Raw genomic sequence first — 18,450 nt, 5'->3', positions numbered from 1 at the left:
CAGCTGCAGAATGGAGCCTCAATCTAAAATCACAATCAGACAGTGTGGGTATATAAAAATTCGAGGAGCCCACCTTAATCCATATGTTATCTTCTTCCACCATTATTGCATTCTCATCAAGTACTGAGCCCTCAATTAAGTTTGGCCAAGAGCCAGAACTCCTGAGTTTCTTAACATCTTGCTGATTGTCGGTTGAATTCCTACTAACATCTTGAGCTGCCCGACGATGATATCTCTTATGTTTTTTCCATGCATCTGAGAAGCACTTTGAAGAGCAATGGTAGCTTTTCTCAATTGATGCATTCAATTTTACACAAGAGGTGCACTGAACAGTAGCCAATTTATTACGGTGTACAGAACAAGGAATGTTTTGTCGATACCTATACATATGTAAGATTTTAAAAAGTTAAGTTTTGACACTCACTAGTCACTGTAATTCAAAGACCACCATGTATCATTCAACTAATGAAATTAAAACCAATGCTACTGTACCATCTACCGTACAGCCTCTTTAACACAAAAACTTCAGTGTCAACACAAGCGTTTGAACACACACACAAAAAGCACTACCTTCAATAGAACCTTTTGGTGCGAGGAAAAGTATGTTATTTAACACTGAAAAATGAAGCAATGATTAGTTGCAGTCTATGAAACTCAACACTGAATTTGTTACTCTTTTTTTTTTTTTGGTCCATCCATACTAAAATCCAATTGATACTGGCATTAACAAACACTATACCTCAATTCCAGAAATTAAAGATAGAAATGAGAGAGTGATGATAAAGAAAGTCCCTCTTTTCATACTTAACTGATTTGAGGACCATATCCGTACAACAAAGCCCTTATATGGCTATGCTACCATGTTGTTTTGTTCTTCAAAACAAATGTCCATTTTTCTTGTACATTATGCTTCTTATAGCTTAATTTCAACATTAGATCATGAATTGGAATGAAAAGGAAAAGGAAAAAAGAAAAAGAAAAAAGAAACATGAAAGAAATCAAGTCTACCCACGTCAGCCCAAATTATTTTCCTAAAACCAGAAATCGGGACAGCCCAAATTTTCATTTTGGTTGTTTTCTCGATTACCAAGCAAAACTCAATGTCTAAGAGATTGAACCATCTTACAGGCAATGGAACTAAACAAAACAAAACAAAAACTGACGAACAAACAAACAAGAAAACCAAAACAAACAAAAAGAGTTGATGGCCCATTTGGTTTCAAGAATCCACTCAAGTCTGTCTAATACCGCTTACTAGTCTTTCAATATATCACTTCCTTTTTCTTTTTCTTGTTTTTGTCTCCGCAACCAAACAGAGAGTTACGCATACAGGAACATGTAAATTATATAAGCACACGGTTTTTAATGAAACAAAGGAGTAAAAGATTGAAAGAAGAAGATAAAAGTGGAAAAAGAGAAGAGGAAGAACCAGGTGTAAACGAAAGAATGTGGTGGTGGTGGTGGAGAGCCAATTGTATGATATGAATTGACGAGTTTGGTCTCGGTGATAAAGATTTTGGAGCCAATGACGGGTTGGTTGGTCGACAATGTCACTGACACTTCCCATTGCAAAGTGTTGGAGTCTTGGTCCTCTTCAAGAGCCATTTTTATTTTGACTTTGAGCGCCAAAGAATTCAAGCTAACTAACAAGCTTTGTTAGTTATTACTACTACTTTGGCAAAAGAATGAGTGGGAGAGGGAGGATTGGATGGTTTCTTGGGAAGGAAGAAAGGCAGAGGAGATTTTGGGTTTGGTGGGTTTGTGTTAAAAAGGCGTTTTGTTTTGAGAGAGTTTGGAAGAGGGAAAGGCTTTTTGTTTTTGCGTAGTGTTAAGTGTATGAACTAACTATGAAGCAGAATTCAGTAGTGTCTATGATTATATACCCTTGGGGATTGGGTATTGATTGTTATCTCGGTCTCGTTTTTATTCTGCAAAGTGGTGGTGGTGGCAAAAGTATCAAATTTACCAGACACCAGCATTATTTTGAGTTGGTTGGCCTTTTCGGTCCAACTAGGACTTTGACCATAGATATAATGAAATTTAATAAATATTTCTAACTTTTTATCAATACATATAAAATAAATATATTAGTTAAATATACATTTCTATTTTTTAAAAACATTAAATTTTAAAAGAATTGTAAACACTACCAATTCAATAAATTTACATGAAAATATTTTGACTAAATCACACTTAACCTTTTTTTTTTTTTTTTTTTTTAATTCTGAGTTTAAGATTTTTCATTTTGATCTATTAAATTTTGTTTTTTTTTTTTAAATTGTCATTCCATCTTCTCTATAATTGATTTGACCGTTAAATGTCTACAAAATATTTTGTTTGTTGTGGTTTTTTCTCTCTCTTAATAATCAAATTAGTTGAAAACATGAACAAAATGATCTTTTAAAAAAAAATCAAATTGAGTGAACTAAAATGTGAAAAAGATTATAAAAAAAAACCTTAAAAAATAAAATAAAAACAACTCAAAATTTTAAGCTTCAAAAATATAATTTTTTTAATAAAAAAAAAACTCATGAATCATGTTACAATATTATATAATATTATTATTATATTTAATAACATCAATCATGAAAACCAACTAAATGTATGTGTATGTATTAGTGTATGTACATTAGTATATAAAATTCAATTAGTTTAATTAGTAAAATTTATTGTCATCAAATAAGAGATTTAAATTTTTTTTTTTGGTTAAAAGAGATTTAAAGTTTGAATCTTGTGTACACCATAAAAATCAATTAGTATATTAGCTTATAACCACACAAAAAAAAAAAATCATAGTAGGGAGGACATCAATATATTAAAAATCTATCTTGTCTAAAAAAAAAAAATTAAAATTAACCATATTATTGATCAACGAAGAAGATGGTCCAAACTCCAAAGATCCTATCACATAAACACGCGCCTTTTTGGGCCTTACCAATATCAATCAGTCTCTTCCTCTAGAACTGTAACCATAACCGCCTATAAAAAAAGTTCAAAAGCCACACTTTTCCCTCGCTCGCTGTACCGAATCCGAGATCATAAAATTCAAAAACAAAACACAGAGAGAGAGAGATGAGAATGGAGGAGGGATCACCAGAGAAGGCAGAGATGGAAAAGAAGGAGGAAGCTCTGAAATCGAGAGTCGCAGTTCGCTGTGCCAAAGCCGCGCTCCTACTTTCTTCGCTCAAACCGCTCCCAAATTCCACCGCCGACCACCACCACCAGGTCAACAATCTCTCCCTCTCTCTCTCTCTCTCTCTCTCTCTCTCTCTCTCAATTCGAGAATGTTCTAAACTTCAATTGTGACTGACAGGAAAAGAAGATGCTGGAGGTGAAGATGGAATTGGCGAGGGAGCGGCTCAAGAACAAGAGGATCAAGCAATGTGCTCTAATCGAGCTGGTTCTTGAGCTCGCTTTGGTTCTCTCTCTTTCCACTTTCTTCTTCATGCTCTTTCTCAGTCTGATCGAGCTGTGATCGCCATCTGTGCGGTTCCTTGAGCTCAGGTTTGAAAATCTAAGTCGTCCTTCCGCTGTAAACAATCACCTACTACTATTCCATCTACTACTACTACATTTAGGTCAATTCACAATCCTAGAAATTTGATTTTCCAAGAGAGGGAGAAACTGTGTCTCATTGAGTCAATTTCAATGGAAGGAATATGAAAATGTGAATCGTGCTTTGTTTCGCTTTCTCATTGTGCTTATACTATAGAATTGTTCAGACATATATTCATATATTCTATCAATTTGATTGGCTAGACCTAGATCTAGATTAGCCATAATATCTGTTTCTTATCTTGATCTACTTTCTAAAGATTGTTAGAGATGCTTTACGGTATATATTAATTTTCTTGCTTGTGATTGGAAGTGTTCATTGGCCTTTGAGAATCACAAGTCATCAGAGCTCAGATCAAATTTTAGTATCTATATTATAATATATTAAGGGAGGTTTTGGACCTTTTTCACAGACTTGGAGTGTTCAAACTTCAAACTCTTTGTCTTACATTAATATATTTTTCCTTAATTACTCTTACTTCTAAGATTTTCTTATTTTTCTCCATAAATCTCTCAATTTCTCCTTTATTTTCCACTCATGACCAATTTGACCCTCTTTTTTTTTTTTTTTTTTTTTTTTTTTTTAAGTTTTTATATTTTCTTTACAAATCCATCAAACTGTTCTTTATTTTTTACTCAACAATTTTGAACTTTGGTTTATATTTTTTTTTTCCTCCCTTATTTAGCCACTTCATCATTTTTTTTTTCCCTGAACAAAAAATCAATTAATTGCTTCTTTATTTTCTTTCCACGCATGGTTGTGACTTGCGAGTTCTTTTTGGATTCTCCTGCTTAGTTTGGTTGTTAGAAATGGGACATATGGATCCAATCATTTCTTTATACTAATTGAAAAGGGAATAAAAATGTGATAGCAAAATATTTCCAATATATATATAAACACATCTAAAGAAGTAATTGAAACTTCTTCGTGCATCAAACAAGTCAATGACTAGATTTACTAATAACTAAAAGAGGTCAAAAGCTGCGAAGAAGTCCAGCTTCTCTAAGCCTCTAACCATGCTGTGGCAAGGTGATTCACCTTATCTATTCAATTCCTTTTTTGAAATCATTACTTACTTCCCAAACGTGCTTATGTAGACCTTTTATAGTGATCTTGTTTCTTCTTACTAGTACGTAAGGGGCATCTAAATGCGGCAATTGAGTTGTTTGTACTTTCCATCCCTAAGCTATTCATATGACATATATGGCTTGCCTTTACATTCATTTACCTCTAATTCAGTAATATCTAACTCTTCTTAACAGGTCACAATCATCATCTGTCTTACTTGCACGTGCATAATCCCGATCAAAGTAAATAAACTGTCCCTTTGGAGGGGGGCCATTTTCTTTGTCAGGGTTTAATATTATAAAGGAATGCATTGATTTGCATGATAACACTTTTTTTTTACTTGTTTTCCAAGCTGAAGATTAATTTATCTTCTCTAGGTCTTAAGGATTATTTAGGAACTTGGGAAGAGTAAGGTAGGTCATATTAAGATTGATAAGAGGAAATTGTTCATCAATAGTGCCATATATACTGACATATAAAAAACCTAGAACACAAAGTTTAAGGTATTTTTGGCCCATTAGTCTGGTGGTTAGTTTCATGGGGGAGTGGATAGTGCAAAATACTTGGCTTAATTTCTATGTTGTAAGGTGGGATCTTTCCTTATGGTTTACTTAGGGGTGATGTTAGGGACACTATATAAACCAACTACAATTTGGAATGTTGTATTGGGAAAACTAGAGAAATAGTTGGTTGGGTGGAAGAAGTTGTATATGTGCAAAGGTGGTCATCTTACCTACTTATTTCTTGTCTCTTTTTACCATTCCTTCTCATCATGACTAACATGATTGAGAGAATCGTACATAATTTCCTTTCAGAGGGGAGTGGGGGGGAAGATGGTGAGTTTAATTTAGTGAGCAGGGATAAGGTGTGCTATCCTATAAAGTATACGGGGTTAGGGGTTCGGAAAGTCACGGCTTTTAACCACACTATGTAGGGTTAGTAGTTATGGAGATCAGGAGCAAATTTGATGCAGGGTTATTATGGAAAAATATGGGGAAAATTGGGAAAACAAAACTACATTTGCAGTAAGTAAACCTCATGGATGTAGCTTGTGGAAAGAAATTCAAGCCAATTGGGACAGATTCTATGTTTACTTGTCTTTTTTGGGTAGGGAATGGTAAGAGAATCAGGTTTTGGCATGAAGTTTGTTGTGGTGATCATTCATTAAAGGATTTGTTCCTGGAGTTATGTTTTATTGCTGTGGAGAAGGATGCTTATGTACACTTTCTTGTTACTTTTGGAAGGAATAACAGAAACTTGTGCTAGAACCTAAGATCCATCAAGGACTTTCATGATTGGTAAGCTAAAAGGGGCAAATGAATTAATGGATCTGATTCAACTTATTTTGGACTCTAGTTGGGAAAGGACAGTTTAGCATATGATCCTATTATGAGTATCCGTGAAATGTGTTTACATGTACGTTCCCCTGGAAAGGTGTGTGGGCGTAGCAAGGTACCTCATAAGTATAAGGTGGCTTTCTTTTGTAGAAAGCAGCCTTGGATTCCATACTAACCTTGGATAATCTTATTAGGAGGAAGATGGTAATAGATGTATAATGTTTATAGTTGTGAAAATACAGCATTTGCGTCTTCATTGTCCTACATCTCAATGGTCGTTCCTTGCATTTACAGTTTTTGGAGTAATATGGGTGATCCCAAGGTGTGTGATAAACTTGTTTACAGGAGAGGAGCATTTGGTCGACATCAAAACCATGTTGTCTGGCAGGCAACTCCTCATTATATAATCTGGACCATTTGGAGAGAGAAAGAGAGAAACCGTAGGACTTTTGAAACTGTGAACTTTGTTTGAATATTGCACTAGAATTGGGGAGGGTTTCCCGTAGCTCTATAGTTGTTTTTTTGGAACATGTGGATGTTCGTTTGAAATTCTAAGGAATCTCGTCATTTCCGTTTGACATTCTTTAAGGAAGCTCACCATTTTAAACTCTCCTTTCTTATAACAAGATATCTTTTGAACAAATGGATCTTCAGCGCAATGAGCATATCATTGGTAGATATCCTTGCTTGTACTTTCTACTTGTAGTGAATTGGTAATTTATAATATGCTATGTTGCTACATTGCCCTACAGATGAACTATTTCACCCCGCATGGCCACTAGGTTTTTTTTTTTTTTGTTTTTAAAAAAAAAATCCTTTTTACTCCTTAATCACACGTATGTAATGAAATCTCAAGCTGCTAGACCCCATCCTACCATACAAACCCTTCACTATTATGTTATCCTGGCTTTGGCTACCAAACTTCTAGCCAAAATTTGGGGTTTGGGTGAAAAAGTGTAAAGCTCCCAGCAACCAAGAACAAAAACGTGAAGCAGTATTAATTAGTGTATAGATTGAAGATAGTTTGATGAGCCTTTTATGAAAATATCATCGGGGGAAGATACGCCCATATATTGATGGCTAACCAAATCATACAAATATGGAATACTAATTGCAGCCTTAAGTACATTCCACTTTTTTTACGAAATTTTGTAATGTCATTCTTCAAAAATCAAAGCATTCATTTACAAAAGATGAAGTGTTTAACGTCCATCAGTGACAAAGTGATCAAATCAGAACCAGCAAAGTGAAACAGCAGGCGTCCTTCGTATTTACAGTGTTAAGAGAAGAACCAGCATCTACCACAATGCCATTCTGCTATCAATGAAGCAGTTCAAAAGAATCCCAAAAAGAATTTCTGACCTGGAAGAGAAAAAAAACAGTTCTAATGCTTCAATCTTATCCACATGGCAATCCTTAAGTATTCTATAATTATTTGCGGCAAGATAAAAATTCAATCAAAGAGATATAACCAAAGTGAGAATTATCTGGGTATGGCCAAACCAAGATCATATCAAACAAAACAATTATAAGCAATCCAGACTATCCAAGAAACAGAGGCAATATGTTCTAGATATGATTTATCAGTTTCATGCAGGTTATCCCATAACCTTCTTAAAAGTAATTCAATTTTTCATCATAATTATAAAAAAGGACATTTGAGCTATATGTGTTGAATTTGAAAGGAAAAAGCTAATATAATAAAGTCCAAACATGATTCTCTTCATTGGAGTGATCATTGTCGTATGCCTAAATGCAATGCTGAAACCTTTGAAAGAAAGAGGGTTCAATAACAAAATCCAAACAGGATTATCTTCATTGGAGTGTCATCATCATCAAAGGAGTGAAAAGGACACTAGGATTTGTTAAATAATCTTATTTATGAGAATGAAGAGATTCCACACTCATATTGGCTTAAGTGGAGACATTCGTTTCTCAAAAAAAAAAAAAAAAGTGGTGACATTCCACCAAATTGTCAAAATTCTGAAATCCTGAAGCTGATAATGTACAATTTATTCTTATTTCTAGAAAATTTTCTCACCTACCAATTCTAGCCAAAATGATATTTGAGAAATATATAATCCATCAAAAACATCAGTAGTGCAAAAGGATGACAGGCCCTGTGACTTAAAGCAAGAGATCTTTCGTTTGAAAGAAAAAAAAGGGACACCTATGTGCAGTGTCAGAGCATTGTCTAACCAAGCCATGCCAGATCTAATTGAGTAAAACATGATACATGCAGCGTCAGGGCCCTCATTAAGCCTGCCTTAAAAATTTAATTAGGGGACTGGATTTGCTCTTTCTCTAGTCACTAGCTGCTCCCAAAGCACTAAGCTCTAGCTAATAGGATAGGTTCCCAGCCATCACCTTCAGCTGCTAACAGTTTCAAAAAAATGCTTCATCTTCCCTTGGTGGAAAGTAATTTCAACTGAGCCATAATGCAAGTGATGACAGAATCATGGAGATCTATCTTATTATGTCTTCTCATAGGAACAGGCAATGGAACACAAATACATAAGCACTCAATAAAACACTGCCAATATGTATCAGGCTATTGACTAAGGTAAAAGAGGTTTAAGGAGTTGATTGTATAACCACATTAACTAGTGCCTGCAGAACTCTTTGGTGGAATTCGAATAGATTATGAATCTCAAGAATTTAGTTGCCTTAGCATGGCTTGGATGCAGAAAAATTAAATGTTATGATAAGAAAACATCTGGTTTGTTATAAAGATCAACGGCTAAAGGAAGTTCAAAGGCTAATTGTTTTCATTATGATTAAGAATGAGGAAGTAGCACTGAAAAGTGTTCACCATCATATTACTTTCTTTTTTTATATATATAAGTAATGGAAAATAAATTGTATTACTTATTGAAAAAGAATGAGGGAGTCACAGCATTTTTTAAAAACAAAAACAAAAATTACCATTAGAATGAATAATTGCAAATACCTCTAATCAAATGCATAGGGATCATCTGCATAGGGATTTAGAGACCCTTCTGAAAACAAATCACCTATGTTCGAAGGACGTGGATGACCTCCTTTGACTCCCTGCATAAGCAATTGACATGTAAGAACTTCAAACATGCAGAACTGAAGTTCATACAATGGCACAGTATTTAAACAATAAAGCATACTCTTGAAATGGTTTACTACCATCACATTTACTATATAGAAAGTGCTTGGAATACTCTCAAAAGCCATTCAAAAGAAATAAACAACTCAAGAATGAAAAATTGCAAACCTAATAGGGTGACCTAAGGCTCCCTTTCCAATGTCATTGGTAAGAAACTTAAGTAATGAAAAATGAATATGAGGAAGAAAATCTGGAAAAAAAAATATTATTTTCTTTATGGTCTACTGGTCTTGCTCTACCAAAAAATCAGTTTTCAAGCAGAAATGGTAAAATAAAATAAATGCAAAACATATTTTGAAAGATGAGAAAGTTCAGAAATAATTAATTTAGATTCTAGCTACCTTGACAAAACTTCTGGGGGTATTCGCTTTTGGTGTATTCAACTTTTTATGTTTTTTTGGGTCCTGGCATAACAGAACAAGGAAATTCAGCATGAGGAAACTTATTTAAAAGGAATATGCAAGGCTAGAAGCCAATCTGTTTACAAACAAATGCATTCTGTTAAAAAATATTCTTAGGCTTGATGGTGCTGCCAGATGGGCCAGTACATACCTCGAACATGACAGTACTTCTTGTTTTCCTTCGTTTTGTAATTGTTCTGCCATTAGAAGTTTCAACTTCATACTCATGGTGAGTTACCTGCCATCCGTGAAGTATATATTTAGAGGTTAGAATAGGCACGAGTCCAACTAAAATATATTATAAATCTATATTAACATCTTGAACCATCAAATATTTATTATCTGTTTTCAGCCAACTCAAATTTCTCTGTAACTAACCTTCTTATGATGCTTAGGAATACTCATTACACTTCCTGTGTTTACGTTCTCTACTTTCTTCAGCAACTTTGACACCGGTGTTTGTGTTGCTCCCAAGAGAGGAGATTCCTTATACACAAAAAAAAAGACAGACAAAAAGTGACTGTCATATCTCCTCTAAAGCAAAAATTATTGTGAAAGCAGGCACAATGATCTGCCATTTCTTTGTGTCACCTTCTCTTCGCCCTCTGGTCTTTCCAGAGCATGCTGACTTCTTTTGCTGCCTGCAGAATTTCTCATCTTGATTGATGAAATGGAGTGCTCCTATCAAATTGATCATGTTGAAAATGGTGTGTTACCACACATTGCATATTCATTGTGATAAATTGTGACTTTAAAAATTTTACACTCCAAACCTACACAAAGCAAACTCTTTACAATATGTTCTGCCACCAGCTATACAGAATATTAGAGTTATGTTAACTAGATATTCCACTATTTGCAATTAGTTATAATACAAATCACTCTCTGTACACTCTACCTCCCTTAAAAAACGAATATCTAAGAACTGAAATAAACTCATGGTAACATATTTGCAAAGATGATATTGCCATTTGAATAAAATTTTTGGCTCAAATGTTGCAATAATTGCAGGACTTTCCAGCTCCTCTTGGTGCAACATAAGAAAATCCTTGGAAGTTGTAATAAGAAAAATAATTTCCAGAAATTGTTGTAAAAGTATGTATTACAAAATTTTGTATCACATAAAATGAAAAAAAAAAAAAAACAATTTTGTTTTTTAAATGAAGCTTTTCTGAGTGCAGAATGTAAAGGCAGAAATTGAAATTTTTAATAAACTTTTAAGCATGTATAACTTTATTATTTCCCTCCTATGTGTTTTTACTTTAAATGATAAACTAGTGATTTTAACTACCTAAAAGCCACTAACAGATGTGACAGAGATAGTCAAATTAACTTACCTTACAAAAGATTAGTATTTTTTAATCAAAATAAATCTGCAAACATGAGTGTGGAATCTATTGATCATAGAAGCTAACCTTTTTTGAGTTCACTTCTTGGTCCTCTTTTGGCTTGTCACTCATCACTTTCCACTGCAATTGCAACAAAGCCCTCTGCCTGTCTTCCTGTAATATAATACATGCAAAACTTAAAATAAGGTGAACTGGTGGAGGTAATGCAATCAGATTAGCACTTCTGGAAATATATACTTTGGACTTCTGAAGATCCAACTCCTCTTGCAGCTTTCTGCACTCATCTTCATGCTCACATCTCAAAGCTCTCAACTGAGCTTCATGTTCATTCCTGAGCGACACTGTTTTCTGCACAAAACTCACATAGTATTAGCCATTGAAGCAAATTTGGGTGCTAAAGGTCAATAACTTGAAGCTAATGTACCTCTCTCAATTCATTTTCAGCTTCAAGTTCAGCACGTTTTAGCTCTTCAGTGTGGTCAGCTTTAAGTGCCAGTTCCTTTCTGTCATGTTCCTGTTGAATACGACTCACCTACAATGAACACAACCTAGGTCAATGTATTAATGAAGATTTTAAATTATATGTGTAGGCTTCTTCTGTAAAACTTGGAATAAACATTCATTAAAAAAAAAACTCAGAATAAACATCAATGCATATAGCAGGATTTTTTTTTTTTTTTTTTTTTTTTTTTTTTTATTGGGATAAGTCATATAGCAGATGTAGTAAGAAGATTGCAACACTTGTCCCTCAGAAGTTAGTACTTCCCCACCCCCCCCCCCCCCCCACAAAAAAAAAAAAAAAAAAAAAGAGAAAGAAAACTACAATTCAAAGATAAGGATGCATTTTTAACTGAGAATAATAAATCAAAAGTTGCTCCTGCTATTCAACCTAGAGCCTTGAGCATTGTCCAAGGATATGCAGTAGGAGTAGCTCATTACCTTCTGGGTGGAATTGCCACAACATGGGTGTACTTCTTATCAAGAAGTATTGCAGCAGGATAATGACTAAGAGGATTTGAAAGGCATTATGGCACCATGATTTCCAAGGTTTGGCCAAGGCTTAGCTCAGGAAATTTTTATTAATTGAATTTTATGTTCACTGGTAAATTCCATATAAACTTATCTAATAGGTTGGCTGACAATCCATAAAGAATACAACTTATAAACTCAATTAAAATTTGATATAAAATATATTAATTAACTCAATTAAAAGGTTAGATGATACCAACTAGAAATCCTGTATCTTACAGGTAGGCTGTGATGTTTTTTAGCACATAAGGAAGAATTACTCCCCAACATACAAAAATATTAATAATATCAGGGATTGCATGGGAAAATATAAGATATTTGAGATGAATAAATTCAAGTAATAAATTACAACAATAATCACATAAGATAGCAAATCCAATGTTATTGATGCAGCATATGCAGAAGCAGAATGATCAAAGACAATTTTTCTGATGCATACCAGAGCAGCATGTTCCTCCTGAACATGCATCAAGTATTGCCTTGATTCTTCTTTGCTCTCTGTGATTTTTTGGTCACATTTTCTTTCCATTTCTGAAACAATTTTGTCGGCCTGAAGGTTCAAATGGATGAGAATCATGATTCACAAAGCATATTGCAAAAAATGATGCTAAGGAGCAAACCTTCTCTTTTTCCATATTAACAATTTCCAGCTTCTCCACGTCATACTTCCTCCTTATGTCATTGATTGCCTAATCAATTTCAGCTGAGTATCAGTGTAAAGGTACTTGCATAAACTCAGTATTTGCATGTGCTAAAGGGCTTAAAACAAAACCTGATCATTTCTCTGAGAAATCTCTTTCAAATGCCTTGACAACTCCAATTGTTTACTCTCTAGCATCTGATCATATTGCTTCTTAGCTTCTGCAAGTTTACTTTCAGCAGCAATCAACAATTCCTGATTCTGCAATAACAAACAGGATCTTAGTATTCAGAATTTCTCATAACTCTATTTATTTTAAAAATATAACTGCTTTTAAAACCTCTTTCACTTGATCTTCCAGCTTCTTCTCTTGCTCCTCACATTGCATTATAAATTGTTCCTTTTCCTTTAAGAGATCATGCAGCTGACTGATTTGTTTCTCTTGCAAATCTACATGCTGCTTATGTTTCTCACTATCCTTTTGCAAAATATCTATTTCTTCTGCTTTTTTCTGTATCTCTGACTGTAATTTCTCTGAATTATCTTTATTCTCACTTACTAATGCTGAAATTTTCAGCAATAAATCTTGCTGCAATATATCATGAAACAAGCTCAGTAAAGCACTAAAGCATTCTAAAATGTGGCATAAATGAGTAAACAAAACTTACAGACCATTTTATTCTCAGATGTTCTTGAACTTTCTGACAGAGTATCAATTCTCTCCTCTAATTTGGACACCAACATTTCTGTTTCAATCTTCTTTGAGACCAGAGTTTCTGCTTCAGATTCCAATTTTTGAATTCTCTCCCCTGCTAAACGGCACTCCTCTGAAAGATGTTTCATAACAGACTCTTGGACTTTCTGAAGTTCGATGAGCTTATTGTTTAATTCCTGATTTACTAGTTGCAATGCATCTTTTTCTGATGTTGTGCATAAGAACTTATCATGAAGTTGATCATATTGTTTTTTGGCATGCGTTGCAGCAAGGTCTTTCTCCTGCTGGACCAGCTTAAGGCAAGAGTCATAAAGAGAGTTCAGATGATCAAACTTGTCTGAAAAAGTTAAGCTTTTTTTGTCCAATTCAACCAACTGTGCAGCAAACTCATGGACCAAACCTTCGAGGCTTCTTATCTCCTTGAATGAAATATCTAATTTTTTAGCTAAGTCTTCACTGCACAATTGGAAATCACTCTTTTCTTTCTCCAAGTTCTGCTGAGTGATTATTAATTGTTTAATTTCATCTTCTTTCAGTTTCAACTCAAGGTGCACCTCTTCCAATTTAGAGTTCAAACTCTCTGTCGCCAATCTATTGGCAGCTACAGTTGCCTCAAACTTCTCAATCATCGCATCTGTATGAAAAAAATCATGAAAAAACTTATTTATAAAGAAATCCATTGATTACAAATAGAAGTTGAAATTTCGTCAAAACCCAATCAAAATGAACAAAGGTGCAATCATGATTTGGTTGGCTCAACATGAGACAAAAACCTCACAGGTATGCCTTTAATGACAAGGTCATTGTTCAGCTGGAAGCAAAGATATGAAGAACCTCTCAAGGAGACAATATCTCAGCTCCATTAAGAAAGAACCTACTGAGGTTACGTATGAATGATAGAAATTGTCAAAGATTCAAGCAAATTAGCATTTCATTTCGCATGATTGGGAAGTTTTGGACAAAGCTAAGCATCTTAGAGTAAATGGTAGAAAATTATTGAGCAACTATGCTCCTTGCCATAAGTCAGAGGATATTGATGAGAAGAATCTTAAAGAAACTTGAACCACGGTCAAACATTGATAATAACACAGGGGTTTGATCCCCTTATGGCCTCAAGCATTGCTAAAGGTTTGCCTTATATTCAAGCATAGTAATATCACAAATTTATATATTTGCAAACATAATCAATTAGGGAGGAAATTGATTAGTTCTCAGTCCATTAAAATAAGAAGCTTTAGGAGGACTCCTGAAAAAAGTTATATATAGGGGGAAACAATTCTGTAGAACAAAGCCTATCTTTATCTTTCTGCTAATGAACATATAAGAATAGCTTATGTACCAATCAGTTTGGTCAATTCTCATTTTTCTATTCTTCTTTTAATTAAACATTAAAACATGTTGTAGGGGAGCTACCAATGGTAAATTAATTTTTATGTTTAACTTTTAAACTAGTAATAATACTTGGTACTAACAATAAAGTTGAAAATCCCTTCAATTTAACTCCAGAATAATGAATTAAGGAGACATGCTAATAGTGATAACAACCATAATAATAATGACTGTGACAATATGAAAATATGATAGTATTACACCAATTCACATCATTTTAAAATTTTAATGATAAAATTGGATAATTCCTCAAACAGGAAAGAGTGAAATACAGTGACTAGACTCTGAGTTTGAGCTGTGAAAGTGAACCTAGTATATGCAAATCTTAAGCTGTTTTGATACTAAAACTTCAAATATCTTCCAAAGTAATAAACAGATGATGGAATCAAAGCCTACTGAACTTCCTCTAGAATTGCTGTGAACTAAATTTGCTCAGTTATAATATTAATCTCATAATTTCAGTATGAACCAGCAGTCCAAAGAAGGAACAAGCTCTGAGTCTTTAGCAACATAAATGACAAATACCACCTAAAATCTCCGCCAAGAAAATAGTTACCTTTTTCCACTATGAGATTGGCAGTCCTACACATTTCATCTGTGTAAAGTTTATCTTTTTCCTCTTTCTCCATTTTGAGTTCCTCGAGTTCCTTTCCACCTGTAAGCAATATTCAATCACAATACCGAATGCCAGAACAACATGGCGCAAACAACCAAACACACTATCTTCAAAACAAATCTATATCTATAATTAACTAACTCGAATGATTATCATTTTAGAAACTGAATATATTTTACAGGAAATATATTTTGGATGAGAACACTCACGAATTCCAAGAGTTTCTTCTGTAGACTCTAACTTTAGGGACAGATCATGCATTTGTTGGTTCAAGTCATCAAGAGCGATTGAACTTGTGGATAGTTTTTCTTCAAAGAATTCCTTATCTTTCTCAGCTGTTAACGAAGGTAGACAACCATTACAACTGTGATCGTTAAGCACAATGTTAAAGGTTCAAGAGCTTAAAGTAAAACCTACCATCGTGAACCTGACCAGCCAAGTGCTGTAAGGTCTCGGTGAGTTGATCACACAGAGTCTTAGTTGAAGAGAATTTAGACTCCAATCCTTTCCAGAGTTTCTCGTCTTCTTTCTGCTTCACCTTGAGCTTAGCATTTTCATTGAAAGCATTCTGCAATTTTTCCTCTAATGCACGGATATTATCCATCGATTTCTTCAGCTTGTTGTTCTGAAATTATTAAAATTTTGAACCAAATTACTATTTGATTCAAAGTAATTACAAATATATAATAGAAAACTGTAATTATTGAACAATGATTTAGAAATTGAGGCACATGCAAAAACAAAAGTGCGCACACACAGACACAAAAACAAACACGCGCGCTCAGAAAGAGAGAGATCATACCGCCATTTCCAGATCAGTCTTCACGGAAGCTTGCTCCTTCACCAACTTCTCTGCAAACAAACAAATCAACCACACAAGTCACAAAATGTGCTCAATTTTCCGAGAAAATAAACCAAACAACCAAAATTTTCTGATCAAAACCTGCTGTGAGCTTCAAATTCGTGAAACTTCCTGATGAGATTGAATCCGAAGCAGGACGCGAAGAGAATGAGAAGCTCTTCGCGGTTCCTGTGGCAGATCCTGCGAAGGATTTGAACTGATCCAAACTCTTCATGCTTGGAAACCCTAGCTTCTGCATTTTCGAAATCGTAGATTAATTACAGCTATGAAACCCTAAAAATTCTCTATCTCTCTCTCTCTCTCGCTCTCGCTCGCTCTCTCTTGAACTCTTTTGAGTTCTGGTTTTTCAGAGTGTAGTTCAAATGATTTGGGCGCCAAGGCGATGCGTTTATATAGTAACCGGGTTGTACACGTGTACTATCACGTGAGGCATATTGACGGTTAATGGGTTTTAAATGTTTTATGGTGTGGATGACTCTACTTGATCAGCGTGGCAATCAATGCCGAAGTTTTATTTATTTTTTTTAGATTAAATTTTATTACATAAATTCTACGCATTAATGCCTTATATATTATATTTATGTTATTGAGCTAATACCAATTCAATCATTGTTATTTTTGTAGGGACACGATTATTTAGCGGCCCAAGAATGACATTGGACTCGTAAGTAAAAGGCCCTAACAATATGATTTGTAGAGAGTAGGCTTGAAAGGCAGGACCTTAATCACAGGTCAGCGGTTTAATCGGGGTTTCTATGGAAGCTTATATATGGGTGGACTTGGCTTGACTAGCTAAGCCTTCCATTAGTGCGGGTTGTAGGATTTGAGTCCTCGGACTGTCCAAGGAGCATTGTATCCTTCCTTTTCTCCATTTTGCAAGATTTTCCCTTCCCTCCCCGGGGTCCCTTTCTCCTTCGCTTTCTTTTCCTTTTATACTAGTGTCTATTTTCCCTTTCAGTGTCCACGTGTAAGTTTTACTTTTTGGGGCGCAGACCTGTCCTGTCAATCTATACCTAGAGTGGTTGGGGGCGGTTGGAAAAGTTAAATAGCATGGTTTGGAGTATGGGCCTATCAGATGCTGGATTCTGTATTAAGATGTTGGCAGCTTTCTCCCTTGTCCTGCCCCTGTGCTGAGTTTGTCCTTTTCTTCGGGCATTTTGTGAGGTGCTGAGCATAAGATCGTCCTCGGCCATATTCTTGTGCCCTTTTTTTGGGCCTTCATTATGCGTCCTCGGTAATAGCTCTCCTCGGCTTAGGCCTTGGGCCCTAACGTAGAGTGGGCCTGGGCCACGAATTCTCTGGCCCCACTATAGCCCCTCAAAATCCTGCTGCCCAACTTTTTAGTTGGGGAGGAGGGTTTTGGTGATGTTGGGCCCACATCATGGCCTGCTCAAATTCTGTACTTTACTGACGTTTGTGTTTTTCCATTTGCATGTGAGACGTGCCGAACTAAGAGGCATCCCTTTAGTTTTTACTCACGCGGTGTCCTCTGATGTTTCAGTGTTCGAGGCGCGCTTTCACGAGGATCTTTAAATCTTATGGTAGTAGATGGTGTTGGAAATCGAGCCAAAACCATCTTGTCTGTAGCGTTCCTTAGAAACCCGCATAAATTAAATGCCACCATCTTGCCCTTTATATAAGTAGGATAGGAGGTTATTCCCCTTACACATAAACCCTTCAGCTCCCTTCAAAATCATAATCCTTTAGCCATAATCACAGTCTCCATATCCAGTGCTATCCACCCTTAGTGCAATATGTTTGAGGCACGGGTGGGGGTGAAGGGACTACACCCGCCACAGAGGCACCAGACCCTTCCGAGACTCAAGGTGGTGCGGTTTGGACAGGGGAGACACAGAATCAAGATGATCTTCCATTTTGATAAGGTGGGGATGGTATCTCTGCCTTTTTCAGTCAAAATCCGAAGCAGGTATTGGTCGCATCAGATTCTCGGTGCGTCAGAAGTAAGGTTTTCCGCCATCAGCGCCGTCTGCTCTATTGTAGGCGTGGTTAACATGGAGGCTCATCAACTTCCGGCTCCCTGCACCTTTTCTTCAACGGTGCTAGCCCCAATTTGGGTTCTTTTGCTGCCCGGGTTATGGGCATGTAAAAGTATTGAGGAATGGTTTTCGAGGACATCGTTTTAGAATTGCTGCATCTCTCTTTTGTTTTTTGTTCACTCCTTTGTATCTTTTCTTTTTGCTTATGTAGTTAGTTTCTAGCATAAGCTTATTCAAGCTCTTTCATTGTACGTTGTACTCTTTATTTATCTTAATAAAAGATGAATATGTTTCCTTCTATATATTTTTCTATTCTGCAGCAATTACTTTGTGAATGGGTGTACTACATGTGTAT

At 35.3% G+C, this 18,450-nt stretch overlaps 3 protein-coding genes across 3 annotated transcripts in view; 1 reads left to right on the top strand and 2 right to left on the bottom strand.

Moving 5' to 3' along the window:
* Positions 1-1,861, bottom strand: part of LOC126709273 (carbon catabolite repressor protein 4 homolog 1-like) — a 32,162-nt gene extending 30,301 nt beyond the window's left edge. Inside the window, exon 1 of the mRNA XM_050409434.1 lies at positions 1,430-1,861. Coding sequence (XP_050265391.1) covers positions 1,430-1,605 — 176 coding nt within the window. The 5' untranslated portion in view covers positions 1,606-1,861. The remainder of the gene's footprint in view (positions 1-1,429) is intronic.
* Positions 1,862-2,849: 988 nt separating this feature from the next.
* Positions 2,850-3,758, top strand: LOC126709081 (uncharacterized). The gene is made up of 2 exons (XM_050409170.1): positions 2,850-3,225; positions 3,314-3,758. Exons 1-2 carry the CDS (start codon positions 3,073-3,075, stop codon positions 3,473-3,475), a joined length of 315 nt encoding a protein of 104 aa, XP_050265127.1. The 5' UTR covers positions 2,850-3,072; the 3' UTR covers positions 3,476-3,758.
* A 3,274-nt stretch (positions 3,759-7,032) lies between these two features.
* Positions 7,033-16,438, bottom strand: LOC126710000 (synaptonemal complex protein 1-like). Its single transcript, XM_050410382.1, has 19 exons — positions 16,180-16,438; positions 16,039-16,088; positions 15,654-15,861; positions 15,446-15,571; positions 15,177-15,275; positions 13,189-13,865; positions 12,857-13,105; positions 12,649-12,777; positions 12,497-12,565; positions 12,316-12,426; positions 11,272-11,379; positions 11,085-11,195; positions 10,914-11,000; positions 10,090-10,179; positions 9,877-9,984; positions 9,650-9,736; positions 9,439-9,501; positions 8,912-9,012; positions 7,033-7,323 (listed from the first exon to the last, which is right to left on the bottom strand). The coding sequence occupies exons 1-18, from the start codon at positions 16,334-16,336 to the stop codon at positions 8,914-8,916; spliced, it is 2,628 nt and encodes an 875-aa protein (XP_050266339.1). The 5' UTR covers positions 16,337-16,438; the 3' UTR covers positions 7,033-7,323; positions 8,912-8,913.
* Positions 16,439-18,450: the final 2,012 nt, after the last annotated feature.

This window comes from Quercus robur, chromosome 12 (genome assembly GCF_932294415.1).
Source record: "Quercus robur chromosome 12, dhQueRobu3.1, whole genome shotgun sequence".
Lineage (NCBI taxonomy): Eukaryota > Viridiplantae > Streptophyta > Magnoliopsida > Fagales > Fagaceae > Quercus > Quercus robur.
This window is presented reverse-complemented; position numbering and strand designations above follow the sequence as displayed.

What these genes read in the sequence shown, in the direction of transcription:
- LOC126709081 (XM_050409170.1), top strand. Translation starts at nt 3,073, where the DNA reads ATGAGAATGGAGGAGGGATCACCAGAGAAGGCAGAGATGGAAAAGAAG. An exon ending in CCGCCGACCACCACCACCAG is followed by an intron (nt 3,226 to 3,313) that starts GTCAACAATCTC and finishes TGTGACTGACAG; the next exon opens with GAAAAGAAGATGCTGGAGGT.
- LOC126710000 (XM_050410382.1), bottom strand. Translation starts at nt 16,336, where the DNA reads ATGCAGAAGCTAGGGTTTCCAAGCATGAAGAGTTTGGATCAGTTCAAA. An exon ending in CTGAAAATGAATTGAGAGAG is followed by an intron (nt 11,196 to 11,271) that starts GTACATTAGCTT and finishes AGTTTTGTGCAG; the next exon opens with AAAACAGTGTCGCTCAGGAA. An exon ending in TTCCTAAGCATCATAAGAAG is followed by an intron (nt 9,737 to 9,876) that starts GTTAGTTACAGA and finishes CACGGATGGCAG; the next exon opens with GTAACTCACCATGAGTATGA.